The sequence below is a fragment of the Hypanus sabinus genome, chromosome 2 (assembly GCF_030144855.1).
Source record: "Hypanus sabinus isolate sHypSab1 chromosome 2, sHypSab1.hap1, whole genome shotgun sequence".
Classification (NCBI taxonomy): domain Eukaryota; kingdom Metazoa; phylum Chordata; class Chondrichthyes; order Myliobatiformes; family Dasyatidae; genus Hypanus; species Hypanus sabinus.
In genome coordinates, this window is record NC_082707.1 from 83146950 (window position 1) to 83168537 (window position 21588).

General features: G+C 39.9%; 1 protein-coding gene across 2 annotated transcripts in view; it reads left to right on the plus strand.

The window, feature by feature from the left end:
- uggt1 (UDP-glucose glycoprotein glucosyltransferase 1) overlaps positions 1 to 21588 on the plus strand; it is a 180228-nt gene that overhangs the window by 126537 nt on the left and 32103 nt on the right. For both annotated transcript variants that reach the window (XM_059949051.1, XM_059949058.1), the window contains 7 exons: positions 5435 to 5593; positions 6662 to 6747; positions 7084 to 7168; positions 11918 to 12003; positions 13951 to 14055; positions 16887 to 16971; positions 20440 to 20622. In XM_059949051.1, coding sequence (XP_059805034.1) covers positions 5435 to 5593; positions 6662 to 6747; positions 7084 to 7168; positions 11918 to 12003; positions 13951 to 14055; positions 16887 to 16971; positions 20440 to 20622 — 789 coding nt within the window. The remainder of the gene's footprint in view (positions 1 to 5434; positions 5594 to 6661; positions 6748 to 7083; positions 7169 to 11917; positions 12004 to 13950; positions 14056 to 16886; positions 16972 to 20439; positions 20623 to 21588) is intronic.

Here is a 21588-nt window from a genome sequence, read left to right on the forward strand (position 1 = left end):
TGTCTTGGATACTATGGAGGTTAGTGCCCATGATGGAGCTGACTAATTTTACAACTTTCCATAGTTTCTTTCAATCCTGTGCAGTTGCTCTCCACTGTACTTTTGTAGAAGTTTTCAAGTGTTTTATTGATCATGATTACTGGTAGGAACTCTGCATTCAATTTGGGGTTCAATATCTTACATGATGCCGATTCTAGGAGATGGTACTTAATAGATTTATTTGATGATTGAGAGACTTTAGTCATGTTGCAGGATGAAAGAAATGAGCATAGTCTGCTTTGGAGCAGAGGCTGTGAAGGGATAAACTTACAGAAATGCTGAAATTGGAGAGTTCTGGTTGAGAAACTAAAGAGAAACTGTTTTCATTGATGAGTGAGTTTATAACCAGAAGGCATGAATCTCGGGTAGTCAACAAAATAACAAAGGCTGGGATGAGAATTAATTGCACACTAGATTGCTATCATCTGGAAAACACTACTTGAAAAGGTGGAAGTGAATTCAACCGTGACTTCCAAAAGGAAATTAGATGTATACTCCAAAGGAAAAAACAGAATACAGGTTGTGGAGAAAGAGAAAAATAGAGCTAATTGGATGCTTCTTCATTAGAAGTGGCACAGATGTGAGGGATGTCTTTTCCTCTGCACTATCCATAGTTGAACTAGCTTTTCCAGTCGCCAGGAAGTTGCACAGGAACTCTACTGCAGTCAATGGGGTGTGCTGCAATGGTGTGGAGACTGGGACCAATGATTGTTTTGGTTGTAGTCCACTCCATCAAGCTTCAACTGTGACTAGGACCCATGGATACAGCATTGGACATTTTCATTGTCTTGCTTTGTTCTTTTTCCCCAAGGTGTATCTGAGAGTTTGGTTAGGAGGTGGAGGTGGGGAACAGAATTGCCTTGGATTACATCTGGTAGAAAAAGAGAGGGCTAGCAGTGGGATGCAGGGATCAGCAGGTTGTGTGGAATGAGAAAGTTAGGAGAAAGGATGGACGTATTGTTGTTGAGCAGTACATGAGGATCAGCTGGGAGTTTCAAGGGTAGCAGGTTTTATTAAGCCCGAGATTGAGCAGAGGGATATGGCTTCAGAAGCAGGGAAAAGGTACCTTGAGTCTGGCAGTTTGCAGGTTGCAGTGGAAGGTGTTTGGAGCTCAGGGCCCAAGTATATATCTGGGATTATTTGAGCTAGTTGTTTTTTTTTGTGGCGAAAGGTATTTAATTTGTTGTGTTATGTACTTAGCCTCAATGTTGCAAGAAATGGTGTGTGTTGTCCTGGCACTGCCCAACAACTGGGAAGTGTGGTGAAACTCCCTGGAGTACTTCCTAAAGGAGTACTGAATTAGGAATGATATCTTCCAATTTGTCCCTAATGCTGTAATTCTTTTGGGGTGGCAAAATCAAATTGTACCAGGGTTTTCAGTTGCAAGAAAAAAGTTTTTGAACCCTTTGCATTTACCTGGTTTTCTACATTAATTACTCATAAAATGTTGTCTGACCTTCATCTAAGACAAATGCAAGCTGCCTAAAGTAATAACACACAAACAGTTGTACTTCTTATGTCTTTATTGAACACAATGTTTAATCATTCACAAACCAGGCAAAAGTATGTGAACCCTTGTATTTAATAACTGGTAGAACCTCCCTTAGCAGCAATAACCACCAAACGTTTCCTGTAGCTGCTGATCAAACTTGCACAATGGTGAGGAGGAATTTTGACCCATACCTTTGTACAGAACTGTTTCAGTTCATCAATATTTCTGGAATTCCTTGCAAGAACAGCCCTCTTCACAACGTGCCATAGCAGCTCGATTGGGTTAAGGTCTGGACTCTGACTTGGCCATTCCAAAACACAAATTTTCTTCTTTTAAACCATTCTCTTGTTGAATTGCTGTTGAGTTTCAGATCATTGTCTTGCTGTCCGGGCCCGGAGGGTGCAAAGCAGCCCCAAACCACAATACTGCTTTCACAGTTGGGATGAGATTTTGGTGTTGGTGTGCAGTGCCCGTTTTCCTCCAAACAAAGCAGTGTGCATTTCTGCCAAAAAGTTCAACTTATGTCTCATCTGTCCACAGAATATTGTCCCAGAAGCTTTGTGGAGCATCCAGGCAGTCTTTTGCAAACTGGAGATGTGCAGCAATATTTTTTTAGAAAGCAGTGGTTTCTTCTGTGGTGTCCTTCCATGAACACCATTCTTGTTCAGTGTTTTTCTTATAGTGGACACACAGAGATTTTAGCAAGTTCTAAAGAGTTCTGCAGGTCTTTTTCAATTACCCTTGGTTTTTTTTTCACCTCCTTCAGCATTGCTTATTGTGCTCTTCTTGTGACCTTTGCAGGATGCCCACTCCTAAAGAAAGTAGCAACAGTACTGACTTTCCTCCATTTGTAGACAATTTCTCTTACTGTGGATTGATGAACATAAGAAAATGAGACATAGGACAGGAGTAGGCCATCTGGCCTGTTGAGCCTGCTCTGCCATTCAATAAGATCATGGACTCATCTCCATCTACCTGCCTTTTCCCCATAGTGCTTAATTCCCCTCCTATGCAAAAATCTATCCAACCTTGTCATAAATATATTTACTGATGTAGCCTCCACTGCTTCATTGGGCAGAGAATTCCACAGATTCACCACTCTTTGGGAAAAGCAGTTCTACTTCATCTCCATCCTAAATTTAATCCCCCAAATCTTGAGGCTATATCCCCTAGTTCTAGTCTCATCTACCAGTGGAAACAACTTTCCTGCCTCTATCTTATCTATCCCTTTCTTAATTTGATATGCTTATATGTGATCTCTCATCCTTCTTAATTCCAGTGAGTACAGTCCCAGGTGACTTAATCTCTCCTCATAGTCTAACCCCCTCATCCCTGGAAAGAACCTGGTGAACCTCCTCTGCATTGCTTCCAAAGCCATTATATCCTTCCTCAACTAAGGAGACCAGAATTGCACACAATACTCCAGGCGTGGCCTCACCAGTACCCTGTCCAGTTGCAGCATAATCTCCCTGCTCTTAAATTCAATCCCTCTAGCAGTGAAGACCAACATTCTATTTGCCTTCTTGATAGCCTGCTGCATCTGCAAACCAACCTTTTGCGATTCATGCACAAACATTGCCAAGTCCTCTGAACAGCAACATGCTTCAGTCTTGTACCATTTAAATAATAATCTGATATTCCATTTTCCCTTCCAAAGTGGATGACCTCGCATTTACCAACGTTGGACTCCATCTGCCAGACTCCTTGCCCACTCACTTAACTTATTTATCTCTCTCTGCAGTCTCTCCATATCCCATGCACAATTTGCTTTTCCACTCAATTTAGTGTGATCAGCAAACTTAGGTGCATTACACTTGGTCCCCTCTTCCAGATTGTTAATGTATATCGTTGACATTTGCGGGCCCAGCACCAACTCCTGCAGCACACTGCTCACCGCTGATTGCCAACCAGTGAAACACACGTGTAGCCCAACTCTATGCTTTCTATTAGTTAACCAATTCTTCATCCATGCTAATACATTATCCCCTACTCTATGCATCCTTATCTTATGGATAATTCTTTTATGTGGCACCTTATTGAACACCTTCTGGAAATCCAAGTAAATAACATCCATCTGTTCCCCTCTATATACTACACTTGTTATATCCTCAAAGAACTCCAGTAAGTTTGTCAAAACAGAACCTGCCATTACTGAATTCATGCTGTGTCTGCCTGATGGATCCATTTCTTTCCAGATGCCTCGCTATTTCTTCTTTAATGATAGCTGCAAACATTTTCCCAACTATAGATGTTAAAATAACTGGCCTACATCCTTTTTGAACAGTAGTTTGACATTCACTGCCTTCTAATCTGTTCGGACCTGTCAGAGTCCAGAAAATTTTGGTAAATTAACACCAAATCCTCAACTATAACATCTGCCATTTCTTTCAGCACCCTGAAATGCATTCCATCAGGACCGGGGAACTTGTCTATCTTTAGGCCCACAAGTTTGCACAACACTACCTCTTTAGTGATGGCTATTGTATCAAAGTCCTCACCTCCCATCACATCCATAACATTGCTCTTTGGCATGTTAGACATGTCCACCACCGTGGAGACCAAAACAAAATAGTCATTCAAAGTCTCGGCCATATCCTCATTACCCAATATCAATTCCCGTTACTCCAAGGTACCAACGTTCACTTTGGCCACCCTTTTCCACTTTATAAAACTATAAAAACTTCTAATATCCATTTTTATATTTTGTGTTAGTTTATTTTCATATAATCTAGCTTCCCTTTCTTTATTGCTGTCTTAGTGGTTCTTTGTTGCTTTCTAAACGTTTCCCAATCTTCCAGGTTCCCACTAGTCTTGGCGACTTTGTACACATGAGCTTACAGTTTGATGCCTTCCTTTATTTCCTTAGTTGTCCATGGAAAGCTCTCTCCATCCTTACTGAACTTGCTTTTAACTGGAATATACTTTTGTTAAGCATTGTGAAAAATCTCTTTGAAAGTCTTCCACCGTTCTTCAACCGTCCCACCAAATAGCCTGTGTTCCCATTCCACTGTATCCAACTCCTCCCTTATCCTGTTGTAGTCTCCCCTGTTTGGGCATAATACACTAGTTTTAGATCAACTATTGCACCCTCCATTTGTATGAGAAACTCAATCATACTGTGATCACTCTTTCCAACGGGATCCCTAACTACAGGATTCCTAATTTTACCTGCCTCATTGCACAAGACCGGATCCAAGATAGTATGTTCCCTTGTAGGTTCAGTAACACGCTGTTTAAGAAAGCTGCATTCTCACTCAGGTCTTTAGAATTGTTTTTGTAGCCTTTTGCAGCTTCGTGCATCTTTATAATTCTTCTTCTAAGGTTCTCTGAAAGTTGTTTTGATCGAGGCATGATGTACATAAATGAATCTTTTTTGAGAAGAGCAGGCTCTATCAGTAACCTGACTTTGTCTATTTTATAGGGTAGTACACCTCTACAACCCACACCTCCAATCTCATCTCATCGATTGGAACATCTGACTCTAAATAACTTTTGTAGAAGGCATTACCCCAGAGGTTCACATACTTTTTTGAACCTAGTCTGTGATTGCTTAAATGATGTACTCAGTATTGACAAGAAGAAGTACAATTGTTTGTGTGTTGTTATTTTAGGCAGATTGTGTTTGTTTATTATTGTGATGTGGCTGAAGATCAGACCACACTTTATAAGTAATTAATGCAGAAACACAGGTAATTGCAAAGAGTTCACAAACCTTCGCTTGCAACTGTATGCAGTCTGAATTTTACAAGTGATGCAAGAGTTTAGAAAAACAGTCGTCATATTTTCCCTTAAAGCTAAACTACTTTTTGTGTGCATAACACTAGGAAAAAGCCAGCATTGTGCAGTTGATTTCCCGAAGAAGTACAAACCATACGAATCTCTCATTTTGACTCTCATTTTCAGGTTGATGGTGGCATAGCAGCAGAGTATGAACTGGAGTATCTTTTGCTGGAAGGACATTGTTATGATGTTTCAACTGGACAACCACCCAGAGGTCTCCAGTTCACGCTGGGTACAAATGCAAACCCTGTAATCGTAGACACAATTGTAATGGCAAACTTGGTAGGTAGTCAGCGTGCTTTGCAAACATTAATATAAATTTTATTCAAAGATTTTAATATGTATTCTGTCCATGGTGTGAATGCTGTGAATGTCCATTGTTTAAATCATTTTTCATTAAATGTCCTCCTTTTTCAAGTTGAGTTGAATGTTATATGCTCTTTTTTGTTCTCCCAATGTCCACGTGGACTTCCTCCCGCTTTCTAAGCATGTACAGTAAGGGTTAGTAAGTTGTGGGCATGCTCAGAAGTTTGCTGACACTTGTGGGATTTCCCCCAGCACAGTCCTCGATTTGAGTGGACGCAAACAACATGTTTCACTGTATGTTTCGATATTTCAATGTACATGTGACAAAGCTAATCTTTAATCTATCCCTTGTGTTCAATATTCTCAATATGCAAATCTCATCCCAATTAAAAATCACAATTAGCTACTCATGAAATAATTTCTGGAATCCAGAGGCCGTAATTCCAAACAAAATATGCTCAAGGTGAGAAGCTTTTATGTCATTTGATCTTATAAACTATGACAACGGAAGTCATATTAAGCTTTCGGGAAACATGTTTGTAATCCTGTTACTTTAGACCTTAAGGCTTCTCAGCTCTGCTTCTACTTCATCTATTCTCCATTCACCTGAACTAGCACGCTATCAATTTCTCCACAGCAGGTTTAACCCTTGTGCGGCTGTAGTTCCTGCTTTATCCCACAGCTTTCAGCAAGTGTCCACCCATTTTGTAATTCAGTCCTAAGGTGGAGCTACCATTAAAAATAGTGCATTCTCATGTTGAGTTCTTGTGCCATTCAAAAACTCTTGACTGTATATCATTTGCACATAAATAATATTTTCTTAATCCCCTACTCTCTCAAGGTTCCCTGTTCATTTGGTTTGATGGAGTATAATTTGTTTCAATTAAACAATACAGAATCGCTTAGAATTTTAAAAATACTGTTTTAGTTAAATGGAAATGAGTAAATATTGAATTTGCTTTTTAACTGAAAAAAAACCCCAATGTGAACTATAATTAAGGTGACTACATTGAAGCTAAATATCCATGTTGCTTTTTTAAACAGGGCTATTTCCAGTTAAAAGCCAACCCTGGTGCTTGGTCACTCAGATTAAGGAAGGGAAGATCAGAAGATATTTATAAAATTTACAGGTATGGTATCCCTGAGCCCTTGTTGTAGTTGGAGACCTGTGTGGTCTCATAATCACCCAGAGATCCCTCTTTTCCCCTCTCCTTTCTCCCTGGAGAGATCTTTTTAAAGTACTGGCCTACTTCTAGTGAGCCAATGTGGAAATAGTGCAGTAGTTCTAGTCAGAAGCAGTGTCTGTGAAATGACATGTTGGTGTTTAATGCTCTTAAGCAAATCAATAATTATTTCTCAAAGCAATAATTTCCAAATTTCAACATTTTGTTTAATTGCAGCTTCTGATTTTAAAAATGTGACTTTTTTCCCTTCTCTGAAGTTTGTGTTTTTATTTCATTATTCAGCCATGATGGAGCAGACTCGCCTCCTGGTAGTGATGAAGTAACTGTTGTTCTTGACAGCTTCAAAAGCAAAATTATTAAAGTGAAGGTATGCTTGTTACAAGTATGTAAGTATGGATTAAAAAGCTGAAAAGGGGGATTATTGAAGACCAAACACTGTAAAGTTAGTTCTCAAAGTGTTGCTTTACTCCTCAGGGATACTCTGTGTATAGTGTTCTTTTTTCAAGCCTGTATCTTGTATATTATGTAGATTAAGAATAAATAAACCAGGTTGGAATAGGTGATTAACACAGCAGGTCTGTTTCTCCCTGTAAAGGACTATTTAATATTCAGATCTACTTTTGTTCCAGTGGAATTCATTAAGTAAGCCCTTTCATTGAGTTGAACAATGGGAGCATTTAAAAGTCAATAAGTCTATTCAAAATTATGTTAATTGAGGAGCTGTTTATAGCATATGGGAAGGTAATTTATTGTATGGGTTATGTATATAAATCTGCATTTGTGAAGACCTTATAGCTACTAGCAGTGTAGCAAAAGAAGAATATAATTCACTGGAGCTGGAAAAGAAATAGCTGATGTAATGGAAACGATTGACTTCTGAATAGGACAATTCCATTGATGAGTAGGAGTATTGATTTGTCATTAGGGAATCCCTGATCCCAGAGTACATCCAATGAAGCTGATGAACCAACTTCTTCATGGGAAAGTCCAGTAGCAAGTATTTTTCAAAGATGATTTTGATTTAGATACACGAGTTGCCATTTCTCCATGAAGAAGTTGTTGAATTTGTTGTCATTGCCAATGGGGATTTAACAAATTATTATACATTTATATGGTAAAAATTCATTAGAAGAAAATGAAAAATTGAGTATAATTTATGAACCAAGGACCAAGTTATACAGTTCTTGCCTTTCACCTGCCAGCTTGTATTCCTCCCACCTTTTGTTCCGGTTTAATAACAAGATGGGTGGCGCATCCAGTCACAGCGGCCACTCAGGCTCTAACTAATGGTGTGATTGTTCATCCTTTACATCTTTCTTATGATTGCAAGACACTGCTGGATACTAAGAACGCCAAGTACTGCGAGTCTACCTCACTAGTGAGTTGTTTGAAAGCAGATGAGCTCTACTGTGCACCATGTTGTTGCCTGCAGCAGTCACCCAGGGGGATGCATTCAGAAGCCACGCATAAAGAAACAGAAGCCTGGAAAGCATGATACGAAAGGCGAAACCCTTTAGTCCAGCTCGCCCGCCCGTTATGCTTGCAAATAATTCGATTGCTAGAAAATAAACCAGATACCTTCTGTCTAAGACTAATCAGCATGAGATGATGAACAGATGTGTGCTCATACTGACAGAAACATGACTCCAGGGTACCACCCCTGAAATGGCCAGCCAGCTAAAGGGTTTCATCTCTTTTCAGGCCAACAGAATTCCCGTGGTCTTTGACAAGACCTGCAGTGGAGGTGTATGTATGTACGTTAATAAAAACTGGTGTGTGAATGCTTCAGTACTGACAGTTCATTCCCATGTTAACTTAAGAATTGTCCTGACTAAATTCCATCAGCATGTTGACTTTGCTACCAGAGGAGAGAACACATTGGACCTGGTTTGTACCAACATCCGAAGTGCATACAAAACTGCTCCTGACCTCAGAATCTCTGACCACTGACCTGTTACGTTAATTTCTGCATGCCAACCACTGATTAAATGAGTTAAACCAGTTCAAAGGGAGACGAAGACCTTGCCAGAAGGAAGCAACTTCAGCATTGCGGATCTGTATTGAAAACACGGACTGGAGTATGTTCAAAATTCAGATTACATTTATTATCAAAATGTATACTATATGCAAACTTGAAATTTGTCTTCTTACATGCAGCAACAAAAACAAAGAAATCCAATTAGAACCCATTAAAAAAAGACCCAAACAAAAGTCAAAATATGTGAAAAAAAGAACAAATTTGTACAAAAATTGAGAAGTAAAGAAATAACATTCAAAGCTAAAGTGAGTAGACCGCCACGAAGCCATTTTGTCGTTGCAGCTGATCCAGGAGCCTGTGAGTTGCAGGCTGCAGCCTCAGTTCCACACAGAGATGAGTAAATCTCACACAGCAGTGAGCTGAACACCGATCCCGTTCCTCTCCTCCTGGGAATCCTGCTCTTCAGGGAGTTGTCTGCCTCTGACCATCACATTAACATCAATGATTGTGTGGGATCTGTGACTGGACAAGTTCATTGAGGATGCACCATTAAACTATGTGTTATTAAACTGTCTATCTGAGGGCAAACCAGAAGCCATGGCTGACAGCAGAGGTCCAGGCCTGGCTGTGAAAGTGGGATTCTGCCTTCAGACCAGGGGATAAGACAGCTTTCCTGCACCATCTGGAAGACAAAATGGGATTATTCACAAAGAGTATACAGCCTATTTCCGTGTCACCCGAGAACACGAGGTGCATGTGGCAGGGCATTAATCGCTGGCTGTCTTTTACACTTGGTTTGATGCACGGAACGATATGCCAGCGAGGAAGACGCAAGCCAAAGTCAGCCCACATAAAGCTACAGTTCCTGATAACATACCTGGTCAGGTGCTGAGGGAGTGTGCAGCCCAGTTAACTGAGGTTCTAACAGACATCTTCAAAACCTCTCTGGAACAGTCCACTGTCCCCTCAGGCTTCAAGGCAGCCACCGTCATCCCAGTGCCCAAGAAGGCGACAGTGATCTCCCTTAATGATTACCATCCTAGTGGTACTGATCTCAGCACTAATGAAGTGATTTGAACAACTGGTTATGGATCACATTAAGTCACATCTTCTTGCTATATTGAACCCTTTACAGTTGGCTTATCACTTAAATCGGTTCGCTGATGATGCCATAGCCTCTACACTCCATTCTGTCCTGTTCCACCTGGAAAATGGCATCTCATATGCCAGGATGCTGTTTATTGACTGAAGCTCAGTGTTCCATATGATCATTCCTCAGAATCTGGTGGGTAAACTGTTGGGTCTCACCACCTCTCTTTGTAACTGGATCCTAGACTTCTTGACAGAAAGACCACTGACAGTCCGTGTTGGCAAAAACTTCTCTTACTCCATCACACTGAGCACCAACACTCTCCAGGTTCAGCCACGGCTGTTCATACAGCTGACTTTTGACTGCATTGCTAGATCCAGTTCAATGGAATTGTGAAGTTTGCTGATAGCACAAGAGTGGTTGGCCTCATCGGCAAAGACAACAGGATGGCGTACGAGGTAGAGCAGCTCCTAGAGTTATGCAAGAACATCGTAAGTTTCAACATGGGCTAGACTGAAATATTGATTGTGGACTTTAGGAAGCTGCAGGCTGACCACTCCTCGCTGCATACACACAACTCCTTCACACAGAGAGAGTTAGGAGCACCACGTTTCTGGGAATACACACAACAGACAATTTCACTTGGTCCCTCAACACCACTTCCATGGTCAAGAAAGCACAGCAGCATCTCCACTTCCTGAGGGGATTGAGTTGAATGAGGCTCCCTCCAACTCCCCCCACCCCCATCCCATTCTAAGCAATATTTACGGGAGCACAATCAAGAATATCCTGACCAATTGCATCACTGGTACAAGAATTGCAAAGCATCTGACCACAAGTCCCTACAAAGCATTGCGAGACTGCTGAGATGGTCACTTGTGTCTCTCTTACACCCATCAGAGATATTTCTCAGGAGCACTGCGTACGTTGGTCCCCTAGCATTGGCAATGAGCCTTCCCATCGGCTAGGAATCTGTGCCTCCCTGCCATCGGGCAGGAGGTACCGTTCCCATCGTCCAGAAATCTGTGACTCCCTACCATCAGGCAGGAGGTACCGTTCTCATCGTCCAGGAATCTGTGACTCCCTACCATCAGGCGGGAGGTACTGTAGTATTAGGCCAAGAACTGTTAGGATGGGAAACAGCTTCTTCCCCAGGCCGTGAGACTACTGAACTCCCTGCTGCCAGCCAGGCCTCATCACACATGAAGCGGCATTAGTATTGGTTTACTTTTAACTTGTTTTGTGAATGCAACTTATTATTCGTTAACTTACTTGTAATAATATGACTTTATGTGTTTTGAGTGTGAGTTATATGTGCTGTGTTGTGCTCCTTGGTCCAGAGAAACATTGTTTCGTTTGTTGGTATACATGTGTACTGTTGAATGACAACAAATTCAACTTGAACTTGAATTTCCTCTCCTATCTTGCTGAAGTGACTCAGCCTGAAGCATTGACTGTTTGTTTACCTCCAAAGACACTGCCCGATCTGCTGAATTCCTCCAGCATTTTGGGTGTGTGTTGCACTAAGTTAAACTCATTGTTTATCAGTGCAATGAGTTATTTTTTATATCTTCATAGGGATGTTTACACCAAAATGACATAAAAGCCACCCTAAAGTTTCTTTCATGCCAGTTTCTGTCTAATCCATGTCAAAAGATGCCTAATTAAACCGATATATTCACCAGCTTTTCTACCACTTTGTTCCTGTTGTTTAGCTGTGGAAGATCCTTTTTAGACAAGCGTGGACTTAAAGAACAATGCACTTATAACTGCAGTGTACTGCGGGCTTGAGTGCAGAAATGTTGTTTCAGATAGTCTGAAAAGTGACTTTAGAATTAAGACATGATGATAATCTTGATTCTTCATCCAGAGCCCAAAATTATTTCGCATTTTGCAATATTAAGTTCCAACTGCCTGCTATTTGTCAGCAGTCAGCTTCTTTCTTCACTTCATTAAGTCATTAGGTGTTTAATGCACAGAAACTGCATTTCTTCAAAATGTGGTAAAATAGGGACCGCAGAATTAATTGTTTTGCTGTGCTTCTGTAGGTCCAAAAGAAACCTGACAAAATGAATGAAGAACTCCTCAGTGATGGAAATGTGGAAAATGAAGGCTTCTGGGAATCCATTAAGAGGTAGGAACATCTTTGGACATTACTGGAAATACAGGGTGTTTATTATTATATTAATAATTTTAGACAAACCAGTTGTTAATAAGTAAAATCTAAATCAAAAAATTTTTGTCAGCATTTGTCATCCCATACCCTCTGTTTTGTACACAAGCTGGTTCTATTTCTTTTTATCTTCTATATATATAGATACATAGAGCACACGAGAGCTGTTACACTGTTCTTTATAAAATAATTTTTATAGAGCACATTGCTGTTGGCAAATTTGAAATTAATTTATCACAATCTGCAAATTTGTATTGCCACTGCACTGTAGCGAAGGTAATGCACAAGACTCAGGTTACCATAAGGTAAAGAGCATTTTTGTAACAGTAGGTAATAATATTAAATGGAATTTATAGGTCCTTTTAACTTGGTTCCAGTTTCAGGAAAGTTATACTGCTTGTCTCTGTGGCCTCAAATTCAGATTCATTTATTTATCGTATGTACAATGAAACATGCAGTGAAGTGTGTTATTTGCATTAGTAGCCAACTCAACCTAAGGATGTGCTGGAGGCAATCCACAAGTGTTGCCACACATTCCAGTGCCAACATAGTATGCCCACAATGTTCAGCAACAGACATTCCTCCAACGCCAGGACAGGCTGCGCCTCCAGCCTCTATTGGACTCGTGGGCTATCAGGCATGAACTTCCGACTTCCCCATTAGTCTTACAGTCCAAGGACTCCGGCCATCAGGCCTTGACATACAGACTGCCAGGCTTTAATCTGTAGTATCAACTTGAGGACTCGCTGATAACAGAACCCCAAACTCCAGGCTTTGAACCTGGAAACACAGATTCACGTACCTCGGGAGTCACCAGCTCCATCTTACATAGGAGTAGAATTGGGCTATTTCAGCCAACAAATCTGCTCCACCATTCCATCATGGCTGGTTTATTGACCTTCTCAACCCCATCCTTCTTCCTTCTACCTTTAACACCCTTACTATTGAAAACCAATGAACCTCCACTTTAAATATACCCAAGACTTGGCCTCCACAGTCATCTGTGGCAATTAATTCCACAGTTTCTGCACACTCTGACTAAAGAAATTCCTTCTCACCTCTGTTCCAAAGGGATGTCCTCTTCTGAGGTTGTGCCCTCTGGTCCTAGACTCACCTGCTATAAGAAACATTCTCCCTATGTCCACTCTATCTGAGCCTATCAATATTCAATTGGTTTAAATGAGATATCCCACCCCCCATTCTTCTAAACTCCAATGAGTACAGCCCTAGAACCATCAAACGCTCCCTCATACATTAACCCTTTCATTCCCAGGATTATTCCTGTGAACTTCCTCCAATGCCAGCACATCCTTTTTTAGGTAAGGGCCCAAAACTAATCACAATACTCCTGTCCACACAGATCTTCAATTCTTACTGACCTGGAGGGGAGACCTCCTCTCTGGCCTTCAAACAGGGAGTGCGGAGCAGAGGCCCAGACTCTGACCTGACCGCTAACTCCCAAGTCCCTATCCATAAGCCCTAATCCAGCCCATAACTACACTCCCTGTCCCTAAATCATCCCTACACATCTAAAAAACAACGAAGTCTGAGCCATGGCCTAAATGGAGACCACAGTTCGAGGCTAGTTTGACAGGGATTATTTTACTCCAGATTTAAGATTATACCATGACGGTAGTTCTCTCTGCTATAAGCATAAACTATTTAACTCACTTAGTATACCTTTGCCTTCCTGTGTATAGAACTTAGATTGACAATGTTGCCACAAGTCCAAATATTTTTAATAAGTCATTATTGAGTTACCATCAGGCGGAATTTTTTTTTCCTTAAATCTCAACCCAGTATCCAGGGAGATGAAGAGCCAGACTCTCTCATCAATTTTACAAGATCATCACCTCGTCCCTATAACATTGTTAAAAATTGATCAGACTCTACCTTCTGTTTTCACAGAGGATTCACAGGAGGTCCAAAATCTGAAGAAGTAAAATCAGACAAAGAAGATGTCATTAATATCTTCTCAGTTGCATCGGGTCACCTGTATGAGAGGTTTCTAAGGTCAGTTAAATTTATCTTCCATGCCATACTGTTTCTCAGAGATTTACTGTGACTCCTAATAATTTTATTTGTCCTCAAGTTTGGAACTGCATTCAAGAGTAATTTTCATGGATGTTTCAGATTTTCATTTTTGTGGAAACAGTAACATGAAGAAGAATGTTTTGATCTGGTGTGTTGCATACATTTCGGTTGCCCCACTGCAGGAAGGATGTTGAGGCTTTGGAGAGGGTGCAGAAGAGGTTTTCCAGGATGGTTTGGAGAGCAGGTGCTATCATGAGAGGCGAGATACACTTGAGTTGTTTTCTCTAGAGTGGCGGAGGCTGAGGGAAGATTTGCTCGAGGTTTTTGAGATCATGAGAGGCATAGATAAAATGGATGGGGAGTATCTGATACCAAAGAGCCTGCACTGAAGGTGGGGGGGGGGGGGTAAGGTTGAAGGGGGATATGAGGGGTAAGTATTTTACTCAGATAATGGTGGATGCTTGGAATGGTGGTAGAGGCTAATACATGAGAGGATTTTGAGAGATATTTGGATAGGCACAGGGATACAAGGAAGATAGAGGGATCTAGATGTTGTGTAGTTAGGAAGGATTATTGTTTGGGTGTTTTTGATTTGCTTTTTAACCAGTTCGGCACTACATTGTGGGCCAAAAGGCCGATTCCTGTGCTGTACTGTTCTCTGAAAGACAGCTTTAAATGTTGAAGTACTGTGGCCCCATCAGTTAGGTTTCAGTTCAGGTAAATATACCATTTTACAAAATGTTACAATAATTATCCCTTGTAATAATGATCAGAGAGGCACAGAGAGATCTGTATTTACTGACAAGTATATTTATTGTCTAAGTTAACAAGTACATGAATTCATACACTAAATTCCTTGTGTGCACACCAACTACTTTTCCTGACCTTTCATGAACAGTTGAAGAACAGAAAAGATATTACCAGTTAAAAAGGAGTTTCTGCTGTTAGCCACATGTTCCTCGTAGTCCGGTTTCAAATCTCCGCGTATCCGTGCAGTACCTCACATTCCCAATAGTTTTTCTCACACAGAGTTAGTGCTGCCAGCAGACTTGAATTTTCTGCTTTTGTCCCCATTTCTTACCAATTCAAATATTGCAGGGGTCATGTGTCTGACGTTTCATACCTTGTTATTGGCTCTGCTCCAAGCCAGCATCCATTTATTGCCCTCTTTCCAGCAAGTGACAATCAGTAATTTATGGCTCTTTGTTCTCAATCAGCTTGAATCACACAGATCAGACACAGACCAACACTAACAAACCTGCATGTTATAGCCAGTCAAGAACACCTCACAAATAACTTCTTCTTTGCCAAACTTCTTCCCTAGTTCAGCAGATTACCTGAGATATTATTGTGTCTTCTTTAAAACACTGAACAAGCCAAGTAACAAACTCAAAATGGAGGACATAAAACAGTTCCACAAAATGGCAGCCTCCATAACCAAGCACATGACAGGGACAAAGACAATTGGTCCATCTGCTTCTACAGGCCTTGATTCATTCGAATTCATTGATTTGTGGACTGTAGTTCTTTCTGGCTAACAAAAACAATACTTTAAAAGCATTAGGCCACCTTATGTTTTGCCAGGAATTCCAATGCATGATGCTGACCCATAGTGACCAGCAAAGTATCAGGTTTCACCCTGGTGCTCACTGAACCAGATCACAGAATGTTTTCTGCCAGCGGCAAGAGAAAGTCAGTAAAACTTAATACAAAATAAAAGTTTTATAGATACAGACAAAAAAAGGGATTGAGGTTGAGTCAGCTTTTATCCCAATTCAAAATAATGAATTCATCTTTTGCAAGTGATAAAACAAAGTTATGTACCCTTCTAATTTACCACAGAATGTTCCAATACACCTCTCTGCTTAGATTTTTTTTGTTTTGAATTCCAATCAAATATTCCATCTTGAGGTTTATAAACATATGTTTTAAGCTTTATTTTCATTAGCATTTTTAAATGAGTTTGAATACACAGAAAATGTGCAAGCAAGATCACTGTTGTAGGGGTCATAAGCATATTTCAGGTCATCATTTTAAGTTTATGCTGATGGAGAAATATATTTTACAGTTAGCTGCAACATCTATTGTTTGCGTGTCTTTTTAATAATGTTCATATTTCTTGGGATTGATGATTTTGAGGAGGTGGTTCAATAATTTGTCAAAATATTCTACTTAGACCTGCATTAGGAGATTTGAATAGCACATGAATGTAAGTTTGTGAAAATATAGAAGAGGAGGAAGGGGATAACCTTTCTAAATCTATCAGCAAACTTTTACCAGTATCATATTTATGTTGGTCAGGTTTCCCTTCTTTTTCCTGTTCCATTTCCCATTCTGGTTCCCCTCCTCTGTTCGTTTCTTCCATGGTCGACTCTCCTCCCTTATTCGATTCCTTCTTCCTCAGCCTTTTGCCTCTTCCACCTATCTCCTCCCAGCTTCTTAATTCATCCACCTACCCCACCCACCCAACTTTTTGTTCTGGTTTCTGCCCCCTTCCTTTTCAGTCCTCATGAAAGGTCCTGGCATATTGGCTGTTTATTCACCTCCATAGATGCTGCCCGGCTTGCAGAGTTCCTTCAGCATTTTGTGTGTTGCTCAGATTTCTAACATCTGCAGAATCTCTTGTGTTTATGTTCCCTATATTTTATATTCTTTATATATCCATATTTAAAGTCTAATTTATAGTTTGTTGTCCTAATTTCACACCGGTGGGTTGGAATGAGTTCTTTAAAAGCTACCTGGATTTTTTTGTAGGAGGCAGTCTTTCTAAGATATGTACATTCAGCTCTCTGTCTTCCATTGCCCTGCAGAATAATGATGCTGTCTGTCCTGAAGTACACTGAAACACCAGTGAAGTTCTGGTTCCTTAAGAATTACCTCTCACCAACATTCAAGGTTTGTAACAAAAAATCAAACTCCAGTATGATTAAGAAGAGAGAAAATACTATAACCCATTTCCGTGCTTGTGTAGGAATTGTAGTGTTATATGCCTTTTCAACCCATTTTTTCAAATAAAATGAGCCACTTCTGATCATTATAAGTATGCTCCAAATTTAGCAAACCTATTTAAACCAAGAATCATAAAATAAAAGTTAATTAGTTTCTCTTTCCAAATGTTTTGTGCGCAGTTGAATTTAAGGATTTGTTTTGATTGCTAAAACATAAAATAAGAAGCACTTAGCAAGTCCTTCAAGCAATATAGGCCAAACACAGACAAACCTCAGGGGAGTATATGGTGACATATAAATTTTCATTGACGTTGTCTTTGAAATGGAATAGCTTGGGTCTGGCGGCATGGTCAGCCAAGCTGTGCCAAGAGGTGTGTTTCCATGTTGTGTTACTAAACGACTCTTAAGTCATCCAGCACGTATGGGAAAAAAAACAATTTCAGGATAAGGACCTTTCATGAGAAGGTGAGAAAACATGTTGGTTTCAAATTGTGAAGAGGGTGTGAGAAGGATGAATAGGACAACAGGAATACCTAACAGGGTTGGTGTTATGATATGCCATTTACCAAGTCTTTTGGCCACTGACAGAGATGGAGAAGTGAAGTGAACTTTGAACGAAGGTGCTGTGCATCACTTCTGCTTTGGTGCTTTAGTTAAATACTGATTGCAAGAATATTCCTTGTCTTTCTGGGCTGATATTAGATGTAATAATTGACTAGTCTATTTTACATGTCCCACTAATGCTCTTAGCAAAGTTCTTAATGTCTTCACAGAGATAAGCGCAACAGTCAGGAACTGGTCATGTGTCCAGATATTGTATATTTTGTGCCATCACTCAGTACTGCCATTAAGGGGCAGTTTCAGGTAATAGTCAGGTGAAGGATTGTTCAGGTCTGTGTTTTGTACCAAGGGAGGTAAAGTTGAAAGCAGGGGCATCATCACCTGGCAGTACAGAAGGTAGGGTGGGGGAGCTATATTTCAGGATTGACATTGCAAGAGATAGATCAGGAACTGGCAGCTCAGAGGAAAAAAGTGAGTGGGAATTGAGGACCAGTATTCTGGAAAAAGGGAAATGAATTGGAAACAACAGCTTCATTACAGAAGTAACACAGATTGGAACTTTGATTGAAAGATGAGTTATGAATTGGGGGTGTTAGTATTTGGTAGAGAAGGGAGTAAGGATTGATGTTGCATTTGGTAAATATAAGTTGTAGCATCCAAATCTGCCTTGGAAAAAACAAATTGTCTTTGGAAAGCCAAACAACATTGTCCAGATTCATTTTCACTTCTCCAGAAGGAGTATTATTTCTCCAGGAATGACATTGGCAGAGATGCAGGGACACCCCATACTCATGAAATAGAATTTCATGAACTGACACAAAAAAAATCCAGAAATGGCTATTATTGTGTTTCACTCCCATAGAAAATCAATTTCAATATCATATTGTTGGAAAAAACAATGTTTCACAATTAAATTGGATATATAAAATAGAAGGATTTTTCTTCTCCAACTCAATATCCTTCTCCTGTGTATAAGATGATTGACCAACAGATGCTTGAAAAGAATGCTATAACTATATTTGATACTTCAATAATATTTTTTTCATTCATGTTCCTCTTCCCAAACTAAGCTGAACAGTCTAAGGCCAACCTTATTTGGTCATTATTTTAAATCCCAAGTGCAAGGTTAATTTAAACGACATTCAGTGGCCACTTTATTGGGTAAACCTATACACCTGATTGTTAATGCAAATGTATAGTTATTTTTATTTATTGAGATACAGCATTGAATCAGTCCTTCTGGCCTTTCGAGCCATGCTGACCTGCAACCCCTGATTTAACACTAATCTAATCATGGGACAATTTACAATGACCAATTTACCTATCGACTGGTACGTCCTTGGACTGTGGGAAGGAACCAGAGCACCTGAAGGAAACCCATGCAATCATGGGGAGAACGTACAAACTCCTTACAAATAGCAGCAGGTATTGAATCTAGGTCACTGATACTGTAAACCGTTGTGCCAACCTCTATGCTATTGTACTGCCTCAAATATCTAATCAGCCAATCATATGGCAGCAACTCAATGCAGAAAAGCATGCAGACATGGTCAAGAGATTCAGCTATTGTTCAGGCCAAACATCAGAATGGGGAAGAAATGCGATCTAAGTGACTTGGACAGTGGAATAATCATTAGTGTCAGACATGGTGATTTGAGTATCTCAAAAACTGCTGATCTCCTGGGATTTCATGCACAACAGTGTCTTAGAGCCTACAGAGAATGGTGCAAAAAAATAAAAGCATCCAGTGAGCAGCAGTTCTGTGGATGAAAACACGTTGTTTTTGGGAGAGGTCGGGAGAATGATCAGACTGGTTCAAGCTGACAAGGAAATGAAAGTAACTCAAATAATCACGCATTACAACAATGGTGTGCAGAAGAGCATCTCTGAACGCACGACACATCAAACCTTGAAGTGGATGGGCTGCAGCGGCGGAAGTCACACTGGGTTCCACTCCTGTTCCTAATAAAGTGGCCACTGAGTATATATGTTACAGCTTAACATGAGAAGGAATTAAAAAATTAAACACAAAAAAGCTACAGATGCTGGAATCCAAAATAAAAACAGAAATGCTGGGGGGGCTCACTAGCTCAGTAGCATTTATGGAAAGAGAAATGGCTAATGTTTCAGGTCAAAGATTCTCCATCAGAACTGAGAAGGAGAGACCAAATCCATCTAGGCCATACACAGAGTGTATTTCATTGTTTGATTGAAGCTCACAGAGTAAACAGTAACACAGTAATAATAAATATAGTGGTGAGAATGGTGCAAAGATTGCAGTGCAGTCTGAAGCAGTGCAATAATTACTAATGTCACAATAGTGGAATAACCAAGGTAGAGGTAAGAGTACAAGAACATGGCAACACCACTGGGAAGGAGGTATGAAGGAGAGGATAGTTTGAAAGCAGGTGATGGAGGGCAGTAGATGGAACAAAAGAAGGGTCTATAATTGAGTAAAATAATTTTGCTATTAAATGGACAATTTAGCTAATTGAATAAGGTGTTATAAATGGTATGCAGTCTGGGTGATGTTGTATAGAAGGGCCTCCTCAGGCCAGAATCTACAAGTGAAAGAATAAAAGGAGAGGAATTGTAGGCAAAATGACCAGTCTTGATACTAATAGAAAGAAAGAACAAATTACAAAGTTAGAGAATTCAATGTTGAGTCCTACAGGATGCACTGTACCCAGACACATTTTTTACAGAGTTAAAAAGTTGTTTCACAGAAGTGAATCATATTAATTAATATAACCATGGCTAATTGCCAGTGTGATTATGGCAAATTGGTGAAATGCAGAATTTAAATCAGTTGCGTTTTCTATATTCTGCTTATTGTCTACTCTTTTTTTTGTAGGAATTTATCCCACACATGGCAAAGAAGTATGGTTTCCAATATGAACTAGTACAGTACAAATGGCCCAGGTGGCTTCACCAACAGACTGAGAAGCAAAGAATCATATGGGGTTACAAGATACTCTTCCTGGACGTGCTTTTCCCACTGGCTGTTGACAAGATTTTATTTGTGGATGCGGATCAAGTAATTATTTTTAAGATGTGAATTTTTGATTGCTAGTTAAATATTTATCATATGAAGACCCTTCAGATGTGATCTGATGTTTAAGCAAGCCTGGATAGTAAATATTAATAAGCTGATGGCAAGTAAGAAATATAGCAGTTTAAGTCACAGGAGCTCTTGCCATATCTGTTTTGTGAATATTCTAGCAATAGCAGTGTGTATTGATATGAAACAGATGCCTGCAGCAACAAAATCTGTGCCCTTAAGTGTGTTGTGTTTTGCAAGAAAGGAAAGACAATGGAATGGGTAAGATAAATTAAAGATGGTTTTCTTATAACTGACTGTGAAGATATAGGGCTCCTAATGTTCTCAATTCTATAGAAAGATTAATGCGGGGCTGAAAACTCATTGTACCTAACATGCGTACTTTTTTTGGATATATATTGTATGCTTCATCAAGTTTGAAGCAGCAACAGTACCTGAATATATTACCATCCTGCTTTATCTATCAAACCTTTTCATTGTTCTAATTCCTCAGATCCCACTGAATCCCTTCTATTATCATCCATTCCTTTACTTTGTTGGTAAGTCCAGACAGTGAACATTAGTGGACATTTTGACCATAGAATCTCTTGATGCACTCAGTGTGTCTCCAGCATGGATTACTGAATGACAATCAGAGTTGAGAGCTTTTTTATCTAGTGGTATGGAAGTCATTTAGTATCCCTTATGCTGCTCTGTCTGAAATGGTCTAACATTTGAAGTATTGGGCACTAAATTGCTGGTCTTCACTATCAGCAAGCTCAGTTTTCAATATCAAAATTGATATTAATCAATAAAGTTATTATGCATCTGTTACTATCTGACAAAATCGAGTAGTACTCTCTAAAACAATTCCTGACCCTTTGTGCCTGGTTCTTGAATGTGTGAAAGGGCTCAGTTAAATAGCTTGTATTACAGAATTACTTTAATAATCTTTTAAAAAGC